The sequence below is a fragment of the Manis javanica genome, chromosome 2, assembly GCF_040802235.1.
Source record: "Manis javanica isolate MJ-LG chromosome 2, MJ_LKY, whole genome shotgun sequence".
Lineage (NCBI taxonomy): Eukaryota > Metazoa > Chordata > Mammalia > Pholidota > Manidae > Manis > Manis javanica.
Window position 1 is genome coordinate 156,818,534 of NC_133157.1, and position 17,081 is coordinate 156,835,614.

General features: G+C 35.6%; 1 protein-coding gene across 8 annotated transcripts in view; it reads left to right on the forward strand.

The window, feature by feature from the left end:
• C2H8orf34 (chromosome 2 C8orf34 homolog) overlaps positions 1-17,081 on the forward strand; it is a 420,116-nt gene that overhangs the window by 294,167 nt on the left and 108,868 nt on the right. For all 8 annotated transcript variants that reach the window (XR_012128242.1, XM_073229640.1, XM_073229642.1 and 5 more), the window contains one exon: positions 15,823-15,908. Coding sequence is in view for 7 of the 8 variants with exons in the window: in XM_073229640.1 (XP_073085741.1) it covers positions 15,823-15,908 (86 nt within the window). In the remaining variant the exon portion in view is untranslated. The remainder of the gene's footprint in view (positions 1-15,822; positions 15,909-17,081) is intronic.

A 17,081-nucleotide genomic window follows, 5' to 3' on the forward strand; every position in this document is an offset into this window, starting at 1 on the left:
TATTTGGAGAACTCAGATTTTCTTAAAATACAAGATTTAGAAAAAATTATGGCTTATAATTGATTTGTGAGTATCAGTCCTGCTCACTGTTAAAGTTTTAGATATGGAACCAGTGGTCAGGCTCCATTAGATGGTAAGGAGCTTAAAATAGATTCCTGTGAAGTGGAACAAAGACCCCATCATGACCTATTAGGCAGTATTGATCAGTTTCTCTTTAACTACCTATTTCTGCCTCCCTTTTGTTTCACCATCTGAATGAAGTCCCATGTGACCAAGTGAACCCTTGTTTATTTAAAACTATTCAATATGCTAATAAAAAAGCCTTCTTTTTTCAGTCAACAAGCAGTTGTTGAATTAAATCAGTTTGTATCAAAGTATTAGTTTGTAAATTAAAAAATTAAGTTTCAGAGCATAGGCATATTCACAATATTTGCTGACTAAAGGAATTTTATAATGGCTTCATGAAATTCTTTTTCAAATCTTATTTATTTTTTCCAAATTAAGAAGCAAACCATTCTATTTCCATGGGGTTTTCTTCTGAGACTCAGTGTGTGTCACTATTGGCCTGAGATGTGTCTGCTTTATTGCAAAAATAAAACATAAGATTGCCAGTCAAGAAGAGAAAAAAAATTGGAGAGGACCTAAGTACTTCCTAAATAAGATGGCTCCAAATCACAGAAAGAAAATCTTTAATACATAAAGTATTAGGATTTAGAAGCTGGTTTGGGTAGATTTGGGATTGCAAAAAAATTCAAATTATAAGAAATATGATTAAATTCTGTAGAGGAGCATATTGCTCTGAATAAGAGACAATTCATTTAGATACCTAGACATTCTCCTTTCTCCAAAGTTATAAATTGTCATTACACTTTTCTAAACTTGCCTAAGTTTAGACATGAACAGGTGTAACTAATCCTGATTGGCTAACTTTAGTCTCTGACATTATATATGATTCCTGAGAATGACTTAAAACTTACCACCATATGTAACCTTTAATGTTCTATAACTAATAGCAATAAGAAATCATGCTAATAAACATGTAAATTGAACTTATTTCTTTAAAATGCTCATCTAATGTGTAGCTTTGTAGAATATTTTAGGAAAAATGAAACTTCATAACCTGTTTAAAAAATTTTTAAAAACTTTGTAAGATAAGAGGAAAACTGTTAATGTGGAATTTAGTAAAATAGGGATAAATATTTAGAATAATTACTGTTTTTTATATAGTATTATTTAGTATAATATAATTTTTACTATTACTAATATATAATAGATAAAATGAGAATAAGATCATTTAGTAAAATATTGATGACTTAATAATTATTGTCTATTATATAACATTTATTATTATATTGATTGTTCTTACCAATATACAATAGATAAAATAAGAATGTGATGATGTACATAAATAATTATGGAAATTTCAAATACCCTATTTCAGTAAATCTCAAAAAAATGAGAGATTTTTACCAATTGTTTTATCATTGTAATACTTTGAAACTAAGATTCTGTATAAGCAACAGAGTAAACACTTTTTTTATAATGAAATGATCTATGATAGTGGAAGTGGTGAGAGAGTCCATGAAAAAATACAATGCATGTTTAATGTCTGAATTTACTGTTATCCCAAACTTTCCTCTTTCACTATCCTTTATTCCTTTTTGACAACCAGAACTCCTCTGCATTATTACTTTCATCAGAGTTAATGTAAAAACTGCAGAAGCATAGAAAGTTCAGTTTAAATTCAACAGCCTGTTAAATTCTCAAAGTGAAACAGTCAGAAAAAAGATGGGAAGGGGGAGATAAAGGATGTGGCAATTCAGAGCTAGAACTGACATTTACTGAACAATTAAGACTCAAAAATCATATGTCTGCAGAGTGCTAAAACTGATGTTCCATTCAGTAAAAATTCCTAAAGAATGAATTCAGCCAAATCAGTCAATTCAGGGACTTTATAGGTAGTACTGAACAAATAGGTACATTGATGTTTGGCTTGGGAAATTGGCTCAAAAAGCCTGGTGAAAATATCTCTTGCTTCACAGCATCTTGAAGCTCTGGTTGTCACAAAGAAGCAACAGCTGCATACCAAATACAACATTATTTCTAACCCTCACAAACAACTCTTCCAAGAGGCTGATTTTTAGCCTTATTTTGCAGATGAGAAATGAAGTTTAAAGATACTAAGTAAGCTGCTTAAGGTCAAAAGGCTAGTAAGTGGCACAAGTGAATTTGAACCCTGCTTAGTCTCATTTGAAAGCCCCAATTCTTGCTATTATACAGTGCTGCCTCCTAGTTTTAAGGCAGTCAAATTGTTGGTCCTGTTTTGGAATTTAGACACATTTTTCAAAAAATTTATTGTACTGCCTAATCCATTTTTGGGATAAAAAGCTAGTGGGGTAGAGTCAGGTATGTTATTTGTAAGATATTAAAACCTATTTGTTGGCAATATGAAGCACATTTTTTTTCTTATATTATTTGGATGAAATAATTAGCCTATTTTTATAGGTTATAAGTTTTGTGATTTAGATACTACACTAGAAATTTGGGATCATTGCAGTAATAATTTCAAACTGAGTTGATTATTTAAATACCCTTTTTGTAGCTATGTATTTAGTTGCTATGGTGGAATGAAAGTGCAAACATTATATAGGTGTTGATTCTAGATGTTACTGTGCTTCATGTAAGGGGAAAAAACCTTGGTTCTCGTTCTTACAAGGTTCATCTAAAGTTCAAATTCTATGTTTCTTCTCATAAACATTATCTTGTCTAAAGAATATTTAGGTGCTATGGTTGAATGTTCATGTCTGCCTCAAATTACTATGTAGAATCCTAACCCCCAGGGTGATGATATTAGGAAGTGAGATCTTTGGGAAGATCATGAGGATGAAGACTTTATTTTTCAGATTGAATTGCTATGTTTGGATAACCCAGTAAAATGGTGTTTCCATTTCACCAGTTGAGGCCATGAACGTGAGTACAGCATGATGGTTAAAATCTTGAACTTCAGCATCTAGCAGTGTCCCAGTTTTGCCACTTACTGGCTGAGCATCCTTGGGCAAGTTATTACATTCCCCAGTGACTAGCAGAGAAGTGACTACATAAGCAGGACCTAGTGTTGCCACTCTGATGACATTGTGAATGACTTGCACCTTCTTAAGGTGGTGTGAGGGGGGAAAAGACAGTGTTGAAATGGATAAGCTGCTATTTTCTATTCAAATGAATAATCTTCCTAAATATAAGCAGTATCTCCAAACATCCACTGATTACTTACTTAGATGCCCCTGAACTTCCAATTTTTATAATCCTTTTTTTTTTTATGTAACTCTAATTCGACTTTTTTATTGACTGTTTTCTAAGAGTTATACTTTTGGAGATAGGAGGGCAGTTGTTCCATCAGCAAATTTACTAGGAAAACAGGCTGCCATCAGAAATCTTAGGGAAATAAGAACAATAGGCCTTAAGTGCATTTGGCAATTTTTTTTTTCCTTTTTGGGAATATAAAAGCAAGGTAGTTGACAGAATGACACACAATAAAAACAAGTTGTTCAAATGATTTGGGAAATTATGGCAGTTTGGTTGAGAAAGGGTTTTTGCTTTATATGCTACTTCTATGGATACAATAATCATAGAAATTGCTGACAGAAAATCATGAATCCTTCAGTTTTCTTTTGTGTGTGTGTGTGTGGGTATATATATATAAAATCAAGAATATCAAATAATAATTATTGAAAGTATTCTAATATACCTGCTTAAATACTGCTACTAATAATGTAATAGTGATAGCACTGTTGGACTTTATTTTATTGCCTTAATATGTGAAGACTGATTTAAATGACTTTTACTATTTTTTTCCATTTTCTTTTCCCTACTGTAAAATGAGAAATAGGAATAAAGAGTGAAAAAATTAAATTTGATATTATTTTATCCACATCTGGAAACTTATTTATGCACTTGCTTGACATTCTGGACCTCCCTAGTACACTTTGTAGTAAAATTGAAATTGCAGTTCCTTTCAATTACTTGTTATGGTAATTACCCTTATAATTGGATCACAGTTCCTAAATGACCTGCATAAGCCATATCAAAGATATAATTATATTTATTTTATCTCTATGAATGTCTTCTATTAATGATCTCCATAGTCACTGAACAGTTAATGAACCTCACCACTATAAAATAAATATTTTAGAATCAAACCAGACTGAAGGTATTATTACTATTAAAACAAAGCATATGAAGTATCATTAAATTTTGAATTTTCTTATAATGTTTCAAACTAAACCAAAATTCTCAGAGTATGCATTTATTTTCAGTTATGTACATTAGTGCTCAAAACAGTATGAAATACCTGAAAAGAAAAGCAAATAACTTTGATATCAATGCCTTCATGTATTACATTTCAATAAAACTGTATTATTAGGAATGGTCATTTGAATTTTTGGTTAATAATTTCTTCAGAATTTTAAATATAATAATCTATTTTCTCACTTAAACAGAAGTTTTATAATATCTAAATCATGCCATATAAAAGCCAGAAAAATAAATGAAATTTGTGAAAGAATAACTTATAACTTGAAATATGTCAATTATATAGCAATGAATTAAATTAGGAAATAGTTAAGTTTGCTTGGAAAAATCTTATTTAAAAGCTAGGTCTGGTTACTGATGCAAACCATTTTTAGTTTCTCGAAACACAAGGCAGAGAGAAAAAAGTGCCACTCCAAATTCTATGATCATTTCAAAAAATCAAATGTACACATCAGAAAAAATAAATTCTAGACTAAGGTTGTTAAAATTTCACAAAGCAGTATTTATATTCCCTAGTAAGTTATTGAGTGTATGTAGTTCTTCTTCTAGAATATTAAACCAAAAGGTGAATCATCCTAACCTTTTTATACCTTATTAATTTTTCTAATTATGCAGACCTTTGTATTCAGTATTGTCCTTCTTAAGAACTTTAAAAGCCTTGTTAAAAGATGGCCTTTATCTTTTCTACTATAATCTCTTCAAGGATTCCACATATTTAACATTTTCTAAATCAGTCTTGTTTTCCAGATCATCAACTTGCTTATCAGCAAATTTTAATATGTTGTCAAAATGCTAATAAACAAGGGACTTTAATATTGAGTCATTCAAAAACCATTTATTATCTATTTGTATTTATTACATAGGGTTATGTTAAAAACAAACTTAAGCCAAGCTTCCCTGTCACAACAAACTTAAAACCTAGAAAAGTTATCAAGCTTTTCTGGGTGGTACTAAAGTAAGGCTTATTCAGTTGGCAGCTGTTTATTGCCTCTTATGGGTCATCAGTGGAGTATTATCTTTACGGAGAAGTCCTGTCACAAAATCCCCACTTGGGGCAGCCTTTCTGTTTGCCATCCTTAGGCTGGAAACAGTGGTTTCAAATTTCTAAGGGAATCTTCTCAGATTTTCACTGTCTTCCATCCTCTATCCCTCCTAAGTAGATGGAACTTGGCGGGGTTTGCTGGGACTTACTTTGTTTCCTCCTCACAAAAATGCACAACTTCTCAAGAAGAATCGCTTTGAGGCTGCGCATGGTTTCACTCCTTCATGTTGGTTCCGCATCAGTTTCTCAGAGTTTGTGAGACTGCATATTACTGGCAACATTCTCTCAATTGTGATCTGTGGGCAGATAGAACCCTACTAAAATCTCACCTCTCTCTAGCACAAAGTAATATTACTTATAATTTGGGAATTTTAGTATACCTCATAATTCTACAACTTAATTATCATGACTTAATTTCAATTATCCCACATTTTGTAAAATGGAAAAAACAAAGAAAGGAACACGAGCCATCTAAGGCAGCATGACGTTTTTGTCACTTCCAGTGTTCTAGCAGAGAAATCTCACGGTGTTGAGCTTGCTTTGAACCATCAGAGGAGGGAGAGAGATTGGCTACATACCAAAGAACTCAGACATCTAACAGATGCTTCCATCTGTTCTACGAAATAAATACAGGATGTACAAAAGAGAGGGTGGTCTTCCATCAGGTACACATGTGAGGCAGCCTTCCATTTCAGTACCGTGTGTAAGGGGTCTCTGATTAAAGGGAGGAGTGGGTAAGGAAGGAACAAACATTTTGGCCGGTTTCCAAAAGAGTGTTTTGGATCCCCACAGAATCGCATTCTTTACCCTGTTAGAAATCAGCACTTTAAAAAGACTCTTCACAGCTGCTGCTCCTGCGCTAGATGCCTGCTGACCAAGCAATTCTCTGAATCAGGTTAACGTTGCAGGATCCTGAGCCCAAGTGGGGCCCAACTCTGAGATTTTTCACCTCATTAAGATAGAGTTCTACATATTTGGGGATAAATTTAGTGTTCAGCTGAAAGTCAGTAATCATCAAGTTAGAGAAAGGAGAATACTAACACCCCCTGGTAGAGTGTTCTCTATTTTTGGCATTCCAGGCCTGGTGCGATACTATGACCATTGTGAGGACGGATGGGGAGGTCCATCTCCCTCTTTAGCCATAAAGAGGAGGCCATACAGAGGCTGTCCCCGGGCCGTCAGTATCAGCCTCACTCAGGAACCTGGCAGAAACCCAAATTCTTGGGCTGTATCCAGACCTACTGAATCAAACTCTAGGGGTGGAGTCCAGCAGTCTGTGTCTTATGAAGCCTCTAGGAGATTCCAATGCATACTAAAAATTGAGAACCACTGGTCTCCTGGTCAAAGAAGAATCCCAACTGCCTACTTCTATTTAGATAGACAGATTTTAAAAACCATCCTTCCTAGAGATGATGGCCAGCTGAAAAAATACCCACACTTTGCCAGGTAATGTTATAGCATGAAATCAGTTTAAAAATGTGTATGAATTTTTGTTTCATGAATGTTTGTGTTGAAGGAAGCTTGAGGATTCTAATACTCAGGGCTGCCTCCAGCTCATACATTCCATGTTTGGTTGCTTTCTTGGCACTTCTTCAGCTCCCAGCAAACTGGCAGTTTGAATTTAATCCTTTCTCATGGCTGCCTCAGATTCAGGAAGATTTGAATGCCTCCAGAGTCATCCTTTGTGTGTGTAATAATGTGGCCACAGTGGGGGCGTCCCTGGCCCACATTCTGGTTACATCGTCCTGGAAAAGCTGCCTTCGTAGTCTCAAGGTATGGTAAGATTCAATCCTGCTTCACGCCTGATCTTCTCTCTTATTTTGTGTTGACATTTTTGCATTTGAGTTGAGGTAAAGCAGAAGAGACTGAAAACAAAACATCTATTCTCCATGTGTACTTTCCTTGGATTTGGTTTTAAAATACTTAAGCCTCTGCCAGGAGAGTAATTAGCAGCCCAGATAAGAGGCCACCTATGGCAGCGGCATGTCTGCAGTCAGGCCTGTATGAGAGAACTATAAATTTGATTAGAGAGGTACAGATAGTGTTCAGGCCCATATCTCACTTTGAGGAGATAGGAAGTTAAAAGGAAAATTTAACAGGAAGGAGCATGGTTTTTATCTCCATGTCACCATCAATCATTATATTTTAGAGGTTAATGTTCAGAGATTCTTATGAATGAGGGAGAGAATTTAAAAAGCAGAATTTAAGGAAAGCCCTTTCAATTCCATTCTGCTCTCAGGAAAAAGTACTTCATCTTGATGTATTGTTACTTATTCTCAGATGATATAAACAGCAAGAGTCAAGAAACAAGAGCATCTACCAATGAATGCCAGAAGGAAGACTTTTAAATGAATATACTAAAATAAGGGAAATCTGGGTACTATTGTGAGTGGTGTTTTTGGAGGTTCTGAGCTGTCGGGCTGTGTCTGGGAGCAGAGAACGCTACTAGGGGGCCTGAGAGATGACGTCAAATAGCCAGAGTCAAAGTAAGCTGACCCCCCACCAGAGGGTCACACTGGAATGGCCGGAGCTAAGGGGAATGCACAGGGATGTCAGGGATTTTGGAAAGGAGAGTGGGAGGAAGAATGCCCAGGAAATTCCCTGAAGAACCGGAGCATGAGGATGAGGGAGGCCAAGTTCAATAGGGCAGCAGTGACCTAGGAAAGGAATTGTGAAATGTGTTTAGTGCATTCAGATAGATGCCTTTTACCTTAGATAGTTATTCTGGGGGCATAAATACAGTTTAATATTCTAGGCCCTGGTTTATTAGCTCTGACGTCGGACTTGGGCAAAGCTTGCCCTGTAATTGGAAAGGTCATGCAAACACATGCAGGTCTCACACCAAATTTTGGGCCTGGTGCTCCATGGAAGACTTTGCCTTTGGAGATGCCCAATAAATGTTTTATGTTGATGACAGTTTGGGATTGTTAAGTCTTCAAGATTAGGTAAGTGACAATTAATTGTTAGAATTTCCATCAAAAAATAATTGTGCAGAAATATACTAGAATCCTAAAATGGAAAATCAACATCTAGAGAATGACTTAGAAATAACTCAATGACTGATATTATGAAAGAAGCTTTGTGAATTAAAAGTAGATTTTGGAGGGGAAAGATAAGTTACTTTTCTAACCCTTTGAAGAAAATGGTTAAAAATTTCTTAGAACCAAAACTGTTTATTGTGTTTCCCTACTCTGACTGACATATATTATGATAATACTACTTATTTTCCAGTGAAACAGAATATCATATTCTTCAACATAGTTGAATTAAGTAGTAGTGTAGCATATTCTCAAGTTCTTTCTAGAGATTTTAGTCCAGAAAGGGAAAACTTCACCCTGTGAGTATTCAGCTTTCCACATGTTTATCCAATTGCCTTTCTACACTACCTACATGTCCAAAATGCATTTTAAATTTACCATGTCCCAACTAAATTCCATTTAATCCCCACCAAATCTGCTTTCCCCTCAGTCGTTCTTATTTTAGCAAATGGCAAAATGAACATTTCAGTTGCTTAGGCCAGAAAAATGATGACACTGCTTTTTCTTTTCTTGCTCTCACACCCCCAAGTCTAAATTATCATATATCCTGTTGGCTGCAGCTACGTAATTCATCCAGAATCAGTCCACTTCTTACCACCTCCACCACTGCCACCCTTTGGCAAGTCTTGCTCGTCTCTCCCACGATTGGTGGGTATAACCCTCTAGAGAATCTCCCGGCTTTCACGCTTTGCGCCCCCTGCAGTCTCAGCACATAGGACGGAGTGATCCTTAAAGCTGAAGTCTGATCATGTCACTCCCCTGCTGCAAAACCATCCACTGGCTTTCCATTTTCATCAGAGAAGACGCGTAGATATTTCAGCATCAAATTTCCAGGTGACACTGCACAGCGTCCTACTTGATCTAGCTTCAGCTACCTCTCCGACAACGCGACTTCCCGTTCACCCCTCTTCGCTCCACTCCAGTCAGTGGCCTCAGACATTAATGTTTGCTGCTCCCTCTCCCTGTAATGCTCTTGCTCAGGGATCTATTGGATTGCATCCTCACTTCTTCAAGTTTTGGCTCACATATTACCCACAAGTGAGGCCTTTTCTAGACATACTATATAAAATGTCATGCTACCCCTTTTCAGACCCTCCCTAAATGCTTTCTCAGCTGTACTTTTCCATCCTTGGTTTGTAACCAGTTATCTTATTGACACCCAGCTCTGTGTATACTACTTGTTTGTTGGCTCACCATCTTCAGTCAGTAGAATGCAAGCTCCCTGAGGATGGGAATTTGGTGGGCTTTGTCCACTGCTTCACCTCCAGCACCTGCTAAGTGCCTGGGCCTCTGTAGACACTTGCATTACACTCTCCTTATTCCATGCTTTTGATTTTTCTCTTTCTGGATTATTGCAAAAGCTTCCCAAATGGCCTCTGAGATTTTACCAATCCAAAGAGGGATATTATTTTCTTGGTGCAGCTTGTATCATATTAGGTATATCATGAAAAACTTTCAAAGCTTCCTGCAACATTAGGTCTAATTCCTCGTGTTTAGTTGGCAAGATCCCATCTGAATCCATTTTATAATCCAGATGTTTTGTTTGCTGCTCTCAGTATACTTCTTTCACTGAAACGATCAGTCAGTTTTTCTTATACTTTGTGTTCTCTCTCTCTCTTCTCTTTTATTTTTTTCTTTCATTACTTTTTCCCCCCAGCAAGGCTTCTTTTTCCAAAGTATGTGTAGTCTTTTACTCACTGCTCTTTCTCTGGAATACCCTTTCTCTTTTCTTCACCTAATTAAATCTTAACATTTTAAAATCTCAGTTCATATACCACCTACAGTACTAACATTTCTCCAATTGTTCCAGATTTTGTTTATAATGTCCTCTGAACTATATAAATTGAAAATGTTAGCTTGGTATTCAATTTTAGACAAACTATCATGTATTCAGTTCAAAGAAACATTTGATCAGTATCTACTCTTTAGTTAGATACTATTTTCTCCAAGAAAGTATTCAGGGAAGATTAAAATATGTAAGACATAGCATGATAACAGAAAAGCAGAAAACACTCATGAATTTGAGTGTTTTCTAGGCCAATCTGAAAAATTAAAAGAGTTCACTTATTTGAATCTTCTTTCATCACATCATGTGGTTCAATTGGATTGACACTCAATACAGAGATTTTTCTAAAAGGAAAATGTATCTCCTGATTTTTTAAATTGTTTAAAAAAGTATTTTAGGAACTGGCCCTAGTCACCTTCCATATTCTCCCACTGTTTACATTATTCAAAACTTCTTTCTCAGAATGGGTATGGCTAGTGGTAGTGTGTTTCTGCTGGCTGGCTTAGACTAAGACCAGGCTGCCACTTGGCTGTGGTTTGGGATTCCTATTTCTTCTTACAGAGTTAGACTTGGGGATCGACTGAATCTCAAAACAAACAAACCAACCAAACAATGTATAAACTGCTACAGCTACCATCTCCTGAATGAGCTTCAGTCTCTCTTTTCTCAACTGGTCAATCTTCCTTAGGCAATTTTGTAAAACCCTAAATATATGCAGGATGATTTTAAAGAGAATTAAAACTATACTACAGTGTAGAAAATTCCTCATACATAGGTTGGATCCTATTTTCCTTTCCTTATCTCCAAAGTGAGCTTAATCACTAAAAAATGCTGTAAGAAATCACTGTTAGAGCGTATAGTGTACCAAGCTCAATCTAAGCTAGAATTTAGGGACATACAAATATGAAAAGTAAATTTTTTGCCTTTAAGACACTTGGTGTATATTGACAAACATAGTAAAGTAAGAGCTGTGGCAAAGATTGCATAGGTGCTAAGGCTTCTAGAAGGAAAGCCTCTGAAAAGAGGAGAATCTAGAATGAAAACTAGAGAAGCCAAATACTAAGAAGGAGAAAGATATTCTTGCCAGATGTAATTATAGAATGACACAGAGGCTTAATTACAAAATATCTGCAGTGAAAGCAGTAGAGTTTATGGAGTATAAAATCCATGGTGGAATATCTAGGAAGGTAGATGAAATTTGTATTTTGAAAAATACTATTGTGATATTCTTAGAGGATAAAAGAGGTGTAATGTAAGAGAAAAGGGTTTCAGTTGTGACAAAGAGGGGCAGCAAATGTTTAGGGATTGAGACATAGAAAAGTGTTTAATGTGGAAGAACAGTTTTAGAAAGCAAAGAGAAAGGTTTGGGAGTAGGAGTAAAACTACTTTGCTATATAAAATTGAAGATATAAAATAGCTGAAAATTTTAACTTTTAGCCTGGTACAGTTTTGAACTGTACTTGAGTTTGTATTTTTCAAAATACTAATGCTATATGTTCTGCAATTATTATTACTCAGCTTTGAGGGCACTTTGCAGGTGATAAAACCAATAAAAATGGTAGTTTTTAAACTCTTTTCAAACAAGGATTATTTGAGAATCTGGTTGAAGTTATTGTCTCCCTGTCCAAGAAAAAGCACACCAGCCAAAACCTTTTCATTCCATTCATTGTGAATTACTGTGATTTCCTTAAACCTGTCCATGGACTCTCTAAGACTACTCATGTTAAGATCTCTTGCACTAAAGTATTTAAAGTATGAGAGTAAAATGGTTGGATTTGTTTTGAATATACAAGTAGCCATATGGAAAATAGGTTCTGGAGGACAAGTTTCCAAGTACGAATATCAGTGAGGAAACTCAATAATAATCTAGGCAAACCAAGATGAAGGGCAAAGTTATTGTAGTAGTAGAAAGAAGAAGTGATGGATTCCGGAAATCTCCTTAAGAGTATAATTAGCAAGACTGGGGTTGATTAGTCAGATGTAATGGAAAACAGGGTGGTGAAGAAGATGAGTTTGCTTTTGGACATGCTTCCTTTGCGATGCTATGGTGCATCAAAAATGACCTGGAAGAATTTGGGAACACAAATCTTGAGCTGAGGACCCCAGATAAAGATCTGAAAAACCTCAATCTATATATGGTTAAAATCATAAGCATGGAGGGGCTGATTCAGGGAGACAGAGTAGATTAGGAAAAGAGTGTTCATACAAAATGCATCTGAAAGATAAATGAAAACAAGGTCTAAAAAATTTCTGTTGTATGCAGCAACTAGAAGGGCAGGCAGTTTCAGTGTAAGCAGTCATCTTAGAATGGCAGAGGTAAAAAACCAAATTAGAATAGTTTGATCAGTGAATAAAAAGTGTGGAAGCAAAGACATCAAATGAAGAATATTTATGGAGTTGGGTTCCAAAAAGAATGAGCAAAAAAAGCAACAGTTAGATGGTTTAGATAATTATGGAAGGGAGTTTGTTTTGTGTGTGTGTTTTTTTTTAAGACTGAAAGAGAAGTGTGCATTGGAAAATGAGCAGTGAAGATGAACTGAATGTATGGTGGCAGATAAAGTCCAAGAAGGAGATAAGATGATGGGATGCAAATCACCAGCCTAATGGAGGGTCTAAGCCTTACACAGGAGAGAGGGCTCTCACCTTCTGTGAATTGGAAAGGTGGAGAATACAGGTTGGGGTGAAGATAATTCTGTAGGTGCTGTGTGAAGGGGAGTAGAAGGTCTTTCTTGCTGATGACATAACATTTGGGTGACATAGAAGAGAGGTGATATTTTTAAAAATACTTTGAAAGGAATGAAAGAAAGAAATACAACCAAGAAACCCAAGTTTAAAGTTGGAGACCACTGCTTTGTATTCACCAGTCCTGGAGTGTCATGACTTTCTCCAGTATTGTTCAGGTGCACAAGTGCAGGAAAATGATGGATTCTGGTTGGTTATGGTCTGGCTGGACAGTAATGACAGAATGGCATGGGTGCATGGGGAATGAGATGACAGTAAGTCACAGCTGAGTAGGGTAGAAAGGGAATAAGGAGAGGCTGGATACACAGGAGAAAATGGAAAATGGAAATTTATATTTCATTAAAAAGAAAGTGTTAAGATCACTGAATTTGTGAAATGGCGTAAAATAAGCAAATTTGTTTTCAGAGAAGAGAACATTGAATTTAAAGATCTCTGACCTAGAGCAATTCTGAGTCATCTGGCTGTGGTTTAGGGAAGGTGAAGTGGAGGGGAATCTCCAGATTTGAGATTGAGCCGCTTTGAAATTAGTGGGTGGGCACACATGAATACAAAAATCATTCAAGATACTAATGACACTTGAGTTGAAGAAGAAAACTTTGAGCCTGAGCAAAGTCTTCAAAGGCAGAAAGAAGAAAGATTTGCATTTAATAATCCTGTTGTTGGGTAGCCTCCTTTGGAGCTGAGGTACTGACTGCACTGTGATATTCTTAGAGGATAAAAGAGGGGTAATGTAAGAGAAAAGGGTTTCAGTTGTGACAAGGAGGGGCAGGAAATGTTTAGGGGCTGAGACGTAGAAAAGTGTTTAACGTGGAAGAGCAGTTTTAGAAAGCAAAGAGAAAAGGTTTGGGAATAGGAGTAAAACTCTTATATTGCAAAAAATAAGTGACTTAACTTTTATTAAGACTGTATTTCCTGGACTTGCCTACACAACCCTTGTTTGTGTAGCACCTACTAACCTCTTACAGGAGTGGTGCTGTGTGATTACAGCTTGGGAAACACTGGCAGAGCATCTGAGAATAACAGGGCCGAGAAACATTCTGACATGGAGTTGGTGCCAACCCATGGTAAATTCAGCTCATAAGGTATCTGGAGGGTGGTCTGTGGACAAAGATGAGCCAGCTTCAAGGCCACCCAATTTGTTGGCTTATTTTCATGGCCATTTATCTTTGCATCTCAGCTAAACTGATAACTCTGAAGTCAAGGACAGTTGTAATTTCTTTACTTCTCTACAACATTTGGCTTATTATTAAGCATATTAATAAATGCTAGGATAATATTTCTTTTTATTACAGCTTATAATGAGTGAAAAATTTTACAACTTAGTTTTTATTTCTTGCTTCTTTCTGCCTTTACTAGAGGTTTATATTCCACATAGGTTTTTAACCCTCTGTTAAATACCTAAATGTGTTGGAGCTCACTGTTAATTTTTAACAATAATTTCCACTTACACCTTTCAAATTCTTATGTACTACATACTTTCTCTCTTTGATAATTTTGATGAAATGGTCTTAGACAAAGAAAATCCAAAAAATAGTGTTTGGTATTACTGATTAGTGAAGTATTTATCCTGATTCTTAAAAGTAAATGAAACAATAAAAAATGGGCAGATTTGAGATGTAGCTAAATCATTCATTTTAAAGTGGTGTTTTTTTCAAAATAAACTTTGGAAAATTGAAAGTATAAAATCATGTGTATTTGAGCAAAGATTGTTATGACTTTCAGGAAATTATCCTTGAGAATTCTAATTAGCTTATGTAAGACAGTAAATATGGTTTCATGTATAGAAAGTAATTTCTAAGTATAAATGTATAACATATACAGAAATGTGCTATAGGAAAAAAATGAAGATATAACCCTCAATATGTTTAATTATCAAAAGGTGAAGAGAAAGTGATCTATATATGCTTGAATATGCAAAAGTCAAAAGCAAATTATTCTGTGATTCCACTGTGCTATTTAAAATTGAAGATATAAAATAGCTGAAAATTTTGACTTTTAGCTTGGTACACTTTTGAACTGTACTTGAGTTTGTATTTTTAAAAATACTAATGCTATATGTTCTGCGTTTATTAATTCTCAGCTTTGAGGGCACTAGCCATCAGCTAAATGCAAGAAAAAAGTAGGGGTGCTGGTAGAACTTCCAATCTCTGGGTTGTTTAATATTCTGTCCTCCACCATTAGCAGACTTATTCTGCTGTTATTAGGAGAGAGTTCCAGCATTGATGACCTCTACTCCTTTGATAGAGTGATTTCACGGTATGAAATAAAGCCACATTGTTTTACTTAATCATTGCTAGGACATTATAGAGATGAGTACACAGAAGCTCAGAAATACATCGTCATGAAAGTACCTACGAAATCTTCCTCCCCTGATGGAGACCCAGTGTCTCTGAGAACCCTTGGCAGACACATGTTAGGATTCTTTCCTTCTGCTTTTGAGACTTAACTTGACCTGCAGGCCTTTAAGCTCAAGTTTGGTACATTTGGAGAATTATGTTTGATAAACCTCTATGTAGTCATGGAAACCTTCTCATGCCGCTGGGCCCAGAAGTCAGGCGAGAACACTGTGTTAGACCCTTGCTCTTTTTCCATTCACTTCCCTGTCATAGTTTCAGTGAAAACATTTGCTTATAAACCTTCCTTCAATTAGGCTAAGATGAAAAGCAGATTCTACCCAGACTAACCTTCTCATGTGTACAGGAGAAAAGATGAATGACTTTTTTTTTAAAGGTTAGAAAAATAAAAATCCTCTATTACAAAGGGTTTAGTAAACCTTTATTTCTACTCTGAAGAGGCATGTCTGACGCTAGAGTTTAGAAGTTCATACTCATATCCCCAGTAGTATATAGTACACATTTACAATTCAACATTGTTAGAGTTTTTAATGGCCATCTTTAATTATTTAGGCTTCAAGGAGACAACCTGGCAGAAAGAACAGAAGAAACATCACAAATCTTGCATTCTCCAGATGAAATAATTCCAGATTCTCTGGGTAAGTTTTTAATCCAACATTTATTGTATTTGTAGTGGCACTTGAAGATTAACAAAAAAGAAACTGAACCAAACATCATCCCCTGCACCAAATCACTGTTGGTGCTACTCTTATAAGTCTACCATTCCTTTAGGCTGTATGTCAGGACATTAAGGGCAAAGGAGAAAAAGAAGCAAGCATTGATTCTGAGGAGCAGACTCTTAATGCCTGTGCCTCGTTAAGGTACACTTAGTAGTCAACTAAATGTTGGCTACTCCCAATTTACCCGAGCCTCAATTTAATACCCCCAATTAAGTCACTGATTCCAACTTATTTTTGGAACTTACATTGCCTACTTCCATTCTCACTTTCAGTCTTCCTAGGCAGAAATGTCAATTTCATTCTTGATTTTCCTCCCTCTCTTTCAGTCTAATATTGAATTGGTCTCAAATCATGTCACTGTCACTTCAGAATTTCCTCCCTGAGCCAGCCTTCTCTTCATTTTCCCTGATACTGACTCATCTATGCTTTTGTTCTCTTTCTCTGTCTAGTGTAAGAGCTTTGTAAATAGTTCTCCTTGTATTATCTCACCCCTTTCTAGTTCATTCTCCTTCTAAAAACAAAGCTGCCTATTACATCCCCATTTCTAATAGGGCAAATTTCAGACTCTAGTTTAGCATATTAGTTCATGTCAGGGCCTTCAAAATATTTGCTGAATAAATAAACACATGTAATACCACTGTAATGTCATCAAAGGTATATCACTACTTTATCATTTGGTGTTCTAGCAGGAAGTAGACAGTAATCCAATTAGGATAATTAGAAGAGAAACTATAGGAAAACATTTTCCTTACATTTGAAGAGAGAAGGACATCTTAAATTAGATGCCAAAATTACTAAACATAAAATAAAAGCAAAAAATTCAATTATAGAGTGTTAAAAATTTCTGCTCATCAAAAGATGCCAGAAAAAAGTGAATTGATAAGCCACAAAATAGGAAAATAATCTGTAATATATTTATCATTGATAAAAGTTTAATATTCAGAATACATAAAGAGAATTTACAATTTAATAAAGAAAAGCTCACCAAACCAGTAGAAAAATAAGCAGCATATGTGAATAGATTTTCACAGAAGAGAAAACACAAATGGCCAGTGAGTACATGAAAAATGCTTAACTATTATAGCAATCAAG